We start from the raw sequence: 10,136 nt of genomic DNA, 5'->3' as shown, positions 1-10,136 counted from the left end.
AGATTTATTTATTTTTAGCCTATATGCTATTGAAATATAACCTGCTCTACTGTTCTAACATTTTTATCCTACTGTATACTCATTAGATGACCGAGAGTTGTGGAGTGGACCCCCTGTATGTCCCCGGCCCGTGCGACCCCCACTTGGCTGCACGTCGACTCTGTGGAGCTACAGGGTCACAATATTTGATGGGCCACCGATGTGGGTATAACCGCTTAATTCCTGAGCAGCAAACTGCTACTGCAGACTGTCCACGTTTACAGAATTCCTCCAGCAGCTCTGCTCTTCACCGTTCCACCAAGGAGCTCCCCCCTCTCTCTCTCTCATTTCTTCTGTGTGCGTGTACAGAACAGACTACAGACACGAACGCACGAGCCTGCACGAAGATTCAACTTTGCACTATATCTTTAATATATTTATATCCTAATTATAACTTAGTTTTTTGGGGGTGTAAAGATGTTTGGCGCTAGTATTTTCATGTTATTCCTCTGGTCTTCTCTGGTGGTGGACTGCAACCCAAACCGCTCCGGGGAGATAGTGGTGGACAGATACTCCATACCTACCGACTGTCCCAGAGAGGTGAAGAACGGAGATTATGTCCGATATCACTACAACGTTACGTTTGTGGACGGGAAAATCTTTGATTCCAGGTGAGTGTGTGCCATAGGCCTATGCATAATGCATTCATTCATTTGTGAACATTTGAATGAATGCGTTTTCCTCTTGCGATCGAAGAAGAGAGACTAAACGCTTGTTGTTCTTTGTTAAGAAGAAGAAAAAAACTTTTGCAAAGTAAACCTAAGTATGGAAACATGTATGCTATATATTTGTTTATCTGTTGTTATAGCTACAACTAATTCATGGTTGTGTATGTGGCGATAATCACAGGCGTGATTTGTGAGGTCACCTCAAATGAACTCCCTTTCTGCAATCGGCTAAATTCGCCTAAAAGTATTTTTCTGATAAAACTAGCCTATAGTAGAGGCATATTTCAAGACTACAAAAGACTATTGTCTGTCAACTATTATATATATATATAATAAAAATAAAAATAAACAATAAATTATTTAGCTTGCACCCTTCAATGTAAGGTTAAAAAGCGACCATCATGCTCCATATAATGAATGTTTCTTGTCTGTATCCGTTTCCCATCTTTTGTCTCCCTCAGTTATCAGAAAGGAGATGCAAAGGTCGGCCTCATCGGGGAGGGGAAACTGATCGCCGGAATTGAGAAGGGTATGCAGGGGATGTGCGTAAACGAGCGCAGAAAGGTCACTGTGCCCCCAAACATGGCCTATGGAAGCACCGGTGCAGGTAAGTGTCCAAGTGTACAATGTGTCCCTTCACTCCCTTGGTCTATATATCTGATCACATATGCTTCTCAAACCTTTTCATGTCAAGATCGAGTTGTTAAAATGTTAAAAAAAATATTCCACATTTTTCGTAGGAGCTCAAATCACATAGTAGGCCTATAAGGCCATAGTAGGGCTATGTGGTTTAACAGATTTTGTGTGTGTGTGTGTGTGTGTGTGTGTGTGTACACACACACACACACACACACACACACACACGATATAGGGACCTCCAATCACTGTCTGCAGATGTACTAGTTATGTATATTGTATTAACGCACTCCACATTCCAGATTGATTAAAATAATGTTTAGTTCCAGATTGCAACTGAGAGTACAAAATAAATGAAACCAAATTGACCCATGTATGTCCATCTGTACTCTGTCAATAATAAAAGTCCACATACCTACTCAAAGATAAATGAACACTCAGGATTTCACATTGTAGTAATGTACTCTCTAAAAAGTGAAAACGGATCTCCCTGACAGTTTTGTTATTTTTTACTAATTGCTTGATTGATTTTGAAGTGTCCAGTGTTAAAGATCGAAGTGATGAGATTCTGGCCCATATGACTAGGGCTGGAACTATTAATTATTACATTTTTGATTATTTCTATTGTGGGTTAATAATTAACGGGCAAGGTTATTTCAATCGGTGGCCGTGCTTGCACGAGCGTGTGCGTGTGGCAAAGTGCTCTAACCCGCCATTAAATCGTGACTACACCCGTGATTCAATTTATATTTATTAAAAAGTATATATATATTTTTTAAATAATCGATTGTTTGGATTAACTGTTGCTTTCCCACAGGTGACGTGGTCCCCCCAGACACCACGTTGGTGTTTGAGGTGCATCTGTTGGACCTGTGGAACAAGGCTGACCTGGTCATCACCAAAACCAAATCCACTCCCAAAGACTGCAAGCGCTCTGTGATTCGCTCAGACTATGTGAGATACCATTACAACGGCACCTTGTTGGATGGAACAGCCTTTGACTCCAGGTGAGGTGCCGCCTGGAACGGATACCGGAGAACTCGACAGTTTGCCGACTCACCGCGGTTTAGTGCATTTAAATTGCATTGAATTGAGAGAGAGAGAGAGAGAGGATAGTTGTTTAGAGTATACACTAGATGAAGTAGGAATGCTAAAGTTTAAACACCAAAGTACCGAAACAATGTAATTCATTAGTAAACAATATCCTGAATTGGTAGGCCTACTATAATTGGTATTCACAATTTCACATAGGCTACTCAACTTTTTATCATTATCTAGCTGACCATTTAATTGCACAAAATAATTAATTAATCACTTTGGAAATGAACTATAACAGCTGTGGGTTTGACATTCTATACTGATGATGATGTTCTCTGCGGCGAGTTGGTAAACTGGCGAGTTCTCTGGATACCCCTGGAAAACTCCTGGGCAGTGGTGGGAAAAGTACTCAAAGTATCAATACTGCAGCATTATAAATACTCTGTTACAAGTAAAAGTCCGGAATTCAAAATGTATTTGAGTAAAAGTACAAAAGTATTGGTATCAAAATGTACTCATTATGCAGAAAATTTCAAATCTACAAATGGCCAAAATGAAGTGGTAAATGTATATTTTGTAATAATAATTAAAATCTACAATGTAAAGTTTTCAAATAGTTTGGTGCCGTTTGGGATGGGTAGAAAGTGGAAATGGTTACTTGGTCATCGGGAATGACATTCCTACACTTGTATTCAAGAAACGCCATGCAGGGTCTAACGAACTGTGAGACTAAGTCCACGACACCTTTTAAAGATGCTGTTTACAAAGCTCTTTCACAGTCAAATAAAAGTAAACATTGTGGCCCTAATCTGACCTCACACTGATCTGAATCCCTTATACGAATGACGGTCCTTTTGCGTGTTAGTGTCTCTGTACTGTATCAGTGTTGGGCCGTCCAAACCAAGCACGATAACTACAAAAAAGGGGGAAATGTTTGATATAAATAAAATAGAATTACTATCATTTTATTTTTGTATATCCTTCCCTGGGTTAAAGTGGTACTTTGTGTCGGAGATAATGTGTGTCTGACTTTGCTCTTGTATGAACCCTTGTAGCTACAACAGGCAGTCAACCTACAACACGATGGTTGGTGAAGGCTGGGTGATCAAAGGCATGGACGAGGGCCTCCTGGGGATGTGTGTGGGAGAGATCAGGAATATAGTCATCCCGCCCTTCAAAGCCTATGGAGAAAAAGGATACAGTAAGTTTTAGAACACATGACCTACCTACAAAGTAAAGGCTTGTTAGAGGTGATGAGCTGTAGAAGACTATATGTTGGTTTATCAAATCTCCTGGAGAATCAGGAGAGAATCTACATGAGCTCACAAGTCACAACATGTCACAAGTGTTGTGAGCATGTTGTAGATACCGGTAGTCTCTTTTAGCTATGAATACAGGTGTGCCTTGAGATTTAAACTTACCCGTTGGTGTGCCTTGGGTACAAAAAGTTTGAAAGTCACTGATTTATTTTCATACCAGTGTACCTCTGTATGTCTGTCACTCCAGATAGGATTTCAATGCGAAAATATGAAAACAAATACAGCCCAACAATATCAAACAAGCTCAGTGGAAATCTATTTACCTCTCTCCTCAGCAACAACCTGTGATTGATAAACTTCATTAACTTACACAGGAAGTTACACGTTTAAATAACTTGTGGCGAGCCCCAGCTTTACCATACACCCTCTAGTCACTTGGAGGAATATACTGTACACAAAAAAACATAAATCAAATATATGGCTCTTACACTTGCAGTATGTTATAGAAGTTAGTATTTACAGGACGTGTTCATAATGCACCAACACCAGACAGAACAACAGATGTTTGTGTGGGAGATTACCTTATTGTAAATGTTATGCCAGAGTCTGGACTTTATGGCTTATAAAAGTGTCCCCTCTCAATTCACCCCTCAGGTACAGACATCCCACCTCATGCCACGCTGGTGTTTGACGTCCTGCTGGAGGACATCCACAACTCCAAGGACAATGTCACAGTGGAGCAGGAGGTGGTGCCCGAGTCGTGCAAGCGGATGTCGGTGTCGGGGGATTACATCCGCTACCACTACAACGGAACATTCCTCAATGGCGTCACCTTCGACACCAGGTTAGCCCTGCTTCCTTTACCTCACTGGTGTCCAGCCTGTTTTTGCGCCTTCATACATTGGACAACAGCTGAGAGACCCCTCACACGTACACACACTTGTGTTCAGACATGTTAACAATGTAAGCCCTATATAATAGTGAAAATAGCTTATCTACAAGCTCACAGTGTGTCGCATCATGACATACAGTACTGTGAGCTTGTAGATGCGCCATTTAAAAAATATAAATAAAATAATGTTTTGATATTTCTTTTACTATGTTTGACTATTATGACAATATAATAACATGCCCAAAATAGGGATCTGAGGTTGTGCTTCTCAATGATGTTGCTGTGAGTTACAGTAGCTACAGGATAACAGATCATGTATGACATTATCACATTGAGCACACACACAGGCAGGCGGGGGATGAAAACAAGTCATCACCACCTCCAAACAAACCTCACATTCCGATCTTAGATCTATAATGTGCCCCAAGGGTGTGTGTGTTTGTGGGAGGGGGTGCTCATGGTAGCTTTCACACTCTGCCATAAACAGACAGGGGACCATAGTACTATCATGCTCTTTTATTTCCAATTGGGAGAGTCTATTGGAAGACTTTTGTCCCCAGTTTCCATGTTACCTTTTAACATGTATAACCTCTATTCATATTATAAATAGAGGTTATGGCTAAAATATAATCTGACATATCAGCTGGAGTTGGAATGCCAGTGGCACGCAGTGACGTGTTCTATCAGGTTTTCACATGTCGTCCTTGCAATAGAACTGTAGGACCAGGTTAAAAACCAGGTAAGTTGACCTTTAAGAAGCCAATAAACTGTTAAAACTCAACATTTCACTTGAGCGATGTCAAACCTAGCTAAAAATACTTCTCATACTCATGACCATGAGTACTTGAGTGTTTTTGTATAGGAAAAAGCTAAAACAATGTAAACTAAATACAAATCATTCTCATCCATCATCACTTCTTTAGAAGTGTTATCCGTCACTGTTGTCTGGTGTATTTTGAGGCTGTAAATTATTAGTTTGCCGTGTGAGACACGAACAGTAAACACAAAAGAGAAAGTTGCTGCAAAAAAGGGACACTCAGGTTACATGATCCCACATTTACATTTTCATCCTTTAGTTTAGGCAAAACTGTCATCCACAGAAATGTTAGCAGGTACAATGGGTCCCATACCCATTGGATTACTGTAGCATCTTGCTCTAGTTCTAGGACACTGGGAGACTGACAGTTCTATGAAATGTATAAAAGTACTTACTTATTGATGTTTTCCTGTTCACAGCTACCAGAGGAACAGCACATACAACACATACATCGGGATGGGTTATGTGATTCCTGGCATGGACCAGGCTCTGCTGGGAGTGTGTATTGGGGAGAAGAGGAAGATCACCATTCCACCACACCTGGCTTATGGAGAGCAGGGAGCAGGTCAGTCAACTCACAGGACCAGAGCCATTGAGATAGTAGAGTAGAGTCATCTCTGTTCATCATTGTAAATTAAGAATATTGTTTTGGTGTTCTCAGACATAACAAGAACAAACAAGAAGAATGCAGAAGTAATAGTTTCAAACTACTGCATACTGTAGTCCGAAATGACAATTGTGACGTGTTGAGAGTTGATTGGCAGAGGGTTTGATATGGTTAACACAGAAATGATTAATTAGATTGTTCCATTTATATTATCTTCTAACTATAAATGCACACTCTGTGCGTGTACGTACGTCTGTAATCCACGTAACTCGAGAACCGTTCGCCCCACCGACTTCAAATTCGACACACACGTTCCACACCCCCACAGGGAGTGTGCAGTGCCGGGTGTCGAGTAGGTCGGACCAACGGTTGTCCAGAAACGCCCCAAAAGGCCTCTGCCTCTAGACAGGGTCCGTGCCCAGTGTCCATATATGGAGCTGGCCTGTTCTGACATCATTCTGACGTCTGCATCTCTATATTTGGGCATGCCTGACAAAGAACTCCATATATGGGCATAATAGGGACACAGACATAATATCTGATTGGGGCATGCATTTCCAACTTCCAAGTAGGCCAGTGCCCAACGGGCACCGCTGTAGAGGCTCCAATGGGCACCGCTCTAGTCAGATATAAATATCAAACATATCAGACAGTACTATGCTTCCCAAAAGGAAATGCATGCTTTTAGTTCCGTCTGACCAGAAAGCAGGGATAAAATACATCCCTACGGACCATAAAAATGAATGACCAAAGGGGGGGGGGGGGGATCTCAAAAGCAGAGGCACCCATCCCCCCAGAAAATCAAACCCTTACGAATGTTTCAGAGTCACATTTTTTATCATTACGTCTTTGTCTGTCCAGGTAAGGACGTCCCCGGCTCAGCTGTGCTGGTCTTTGACATCCACGTCATCGACTTCCACAACCCCAAGGACACTGTGGTCGTCCAGGTCACCCACCGCCCTGAGGTGTGCAACGACACCAGCGTCGTCAACGACCACATCGACTACCACTACAACTGCACTCTGATGGACGGAACTTTACTCTTCTCCTCGTGAGTCGCATCAACCCAACACCACCATAATATTCACACAGTGGCCATTTTGCTCTTACATCGGCGACATAAAAGTGTCAGGGTAAATGGCTTGAACCCTAGTCAACAAACAGGGTAAATAGTCACATATTAGAGTGCAGAGAGAACAAGGTAGCGCAGCAGAGATACTAGGAGATACCAGGTAAACACCAAACCTAGCAGCTGTCTAAACAACATTCTTAACATTTATGGTAAAAAAAAGTATCCAACATATTATAGTATTATTTGCAATTTTAAAAAAGTTGACAAAACCTGACAAGAAGGGATGAACTAATATATCGAGAGAACAAAAGGTGACAAAGACAATTGAGTTCTCACAGGGTGTGAGTCTGAACTGAAGGTGTCTCTAGACATTGAATTGAAGAGGTGTCTGAAGACTGTGGTGGGTGTAAGTTTCTCATACACTGACCTCCACATGGACCTTCTGTTATCTTGACATTTTTCTTCCTGCTGTCTTTTTCTCCTAAACTGCACTGTCTCTGGCAGATTTAGTTGTTAAACAATACCCTTGTTCACACATATCATGCTCAAATGTTCTTCTCAGGGGTGACTATGCGAACGTTCAGAGTACAGTACTGGGTGCAAACAAAGTGATTGACGGCCTGGACGAAGGGTTGACTGGCATGTGTGTGGGAGAGAAGAGGGTGGTCACTATTCCTCCTCACCTCGGACACGGAGAGAAAGGAGGTGAGAAACCATGTCTGCAGTCCATAGTATGTGTCCATGTGTCCTACAGTACATAATCAATATGCGCAACATATTTTTGAGTGCATGCATACACCGAAGTACTGTATGAATCTTTTAGAATGCATGTATAGTTGAACCAACCAAGTGCCCCGTCTAGTGGACATCAGATGTACTACACATAAATATTTAAATGGGTCCAAAAGATGAAATTGTCTAACATTATGCCTAGTAACGTCAAACCTTACACTTACACACGTGAACATGAAAATGTTTGACAACCGCTGACTGACCTTAATCTCTCTCTCTCTCTGTGTCATTCAGCTCCTGGTGTGCCAAGCAGCGCTGTGTTAGTGTTTGAGCTGGAGCTGGTGGCCATAGAGAAAGGCGTTCCACCAGGATACCTGTTTGTGTGGATAGAGGACACTCCTGCTGATTTATTTGGAGCCATGGACATGAACCACAACAAAGAGGTTCCAAAGGAGGAGGTAAACTGACACCGATATTAATCTTAAATAGAAGCAAAATTAGCTGAAAGAATAACCAGTAAGTTAAGTGCTTTACAGAGTTGAACGTAACTTATGACATGTCATGTTTCAGGGCTATATCTTATCACTAGAAAAACCATCCAATGTTCATCTTTCAAAATCAAATTAAGCACACAGGAGCTTGGGCATAAGGGACTCACCTCACATAGCAACACTGAACTTCATATTTTCTCCATAGCATAGCCTATTGGGCTATGTTATTTATTTAAATTAACACCCAGAAAATGGCCAACCGAGCACATTTCGATCTATAAGGCAGTACATATTTATATGTAGCCTAAAGAGTACATGAAAGGAAGCCATTAAAAGAAAATCCTATGGAATTTCACACAGCTGGTGCCAAATGATTGATTACATCACTAGCAAAAGGTGCAAAACTGGACCAAGGCGTCGCGGTGTGAGCTTGTAGATTGGCCAGCACAGGCAGTGGTATATGTTATTACATTGCATGCTGTACAACAGTAAATGAAGGGACATCACTTAAATTACAATCTGAGTTACAACCCATACAATCTGAATTACAACCCATCGTCAAATATTCGGGAAAACAGCGAGAGACTACTTAAATTACGATGATATAGTGTAAAACTCACTTCAGTTATAACTACATCTCAACTCATAACAAAAAATATAAGTGGCATGTCAGTACAGTTTAAACATATTTGAACGTGGCAGATCCATCCAGCTCACCACGTTGCATGTAGGCTAAAATAGATCTACAGCAGAGGGTGTCACAGCTGCCATCTAGTGGATGAATAGGTGATTGCACATAATCAAAAGACAGACGCCAGCAACACAGGCAGGGCATGTATGTATGGGCAAGTAATGAACGGCGAGCATTGCATGTGTTAACTCACCCCAACGCAAGTCAAAACAGACTCAAGGCTTTTAGTCGTTCTGGTACTTTTGGATGAAAGCGTAAAGCATGGGCATACACGTGTATGCCAGTGCCTGTTTTCATGAAAAAGTAGTAAGTCTAATACTAGGACTTCAAGGGTACTAGTTTTATACACCGATATTAATCTCACGTGATAGATTGCTTTTTTTCCGCAAAGAAATTTGGTGAGAGGGACAATACGATAACTAACATGGATGCAATTCTTTGCCATTTCTAGTTTGGAGAGTTCCTCAAGCAACAGGTGACAGCGGGCAAGGGTCGCATGAAGCCTGGCTTGGGCGTTGAGGACATCATCGAAGACATGTTCAACAACCAGGACAGGAATAGTGACGGCGTCATCACCCCTGATGAGCTCAAAACCAAAGTGGAAGAGGACAAGGAGAGAGAGAGACACGAGGAGTTGTGATGAGAAGAAGATGGAGGTGCACTCTAAAGGTCCTTGCAGAATGCAGACTGATGCGTTTTTTGGCAATTTTCCACCGGTTATTTCCAAAAAATGCATCAGTCTGCAAAGACCTTAACTCAGGGACTGACCCGAACAACAATAAAACATCCAGAGACTGACAATTTGTTCTCCGTACAGAATAGTGTTTTAATATTATTTTTCAATGACAGCCTTTTTCAAACAGCGGGAAGAAAATAGTGCAAAGGGTTTCATCGAAATGGATCTGTGTTTGAGTGAATGATTGTGTTACATAAAGTGGTGTTTCAAAGAGATTGCGTGGAATATGTTGAAAAGCAAACATGCACCTTTTGTATTATCCCTGATGTTCTCACGGAATAAAATGTTTTTAAGAAAAAAAAAAGAGAAATAACGTTTTGCCATTTGGTTTGTTTTCGAGAACTTGTGTGAAGGAATACGTTTACAGAAAACCTTTGCATCTACTACTCTAGGATCGTTCAGATGCAAAGGAAAACTTTCAATAAAGTCAACTTAACATAATTATGACAACATCAGAG

General features: G+C 41.3%; 1 protein-coding gene across 1 annotated transcript; it reads left to right on the top strand.

The window, feature by feature from the left end:
* Positions 1 to 258: 258 nt before the first annotated feature.
* Positions 259 to 10,029, top strand: LOC310874873 (peptidyl-prolyl cis-trans isomerase FKBP10-like). The gene is made up of 10 exons (XM_083787790.1): positions 259 to 650; positions 1,169 to 1,314; positions 2,161 to 2,350; positions 3,437 to 3,582; positions 4,295 to 4,484; positions 5,769 to 5,914; positions 6,818 to 7,007; positions 7,591 to 7,733; positions 8,055 to 8,218; positions 9,394 to 10,029. The coding sequence occupies exons 1-10, from the start codon at positions 457 to 459 to the stop codon at positions 9,580 to 9,582; spliced, it is 1,698 nt and encodes a 565-aa protein (XP_083643916.1). The 5' UTR covers positions 259 to 456; the 3' UTR covers positions 9,583 to 10,029.
* The last annotated feature ends 107 nt before the right edge of the window (positions 10,030 to 10,136 follow it).

Source organism: Protomyctophum parallelum (assembly GCF_964188405.1).
Source record: "Protomyctophum parallelum genome assembly, chromosome: 17".
In the NCBI taxonomy this organism is placed as follows: Eukaryota; Metazoa; Chordata; class Actinopteri; order Myctophiformes; family Myctophidae; genus Protomyctophum; species Protomyctophum parallelum.
This window is presented reverse-complemented; position numbering and strand designations above follow the sequence as displayed.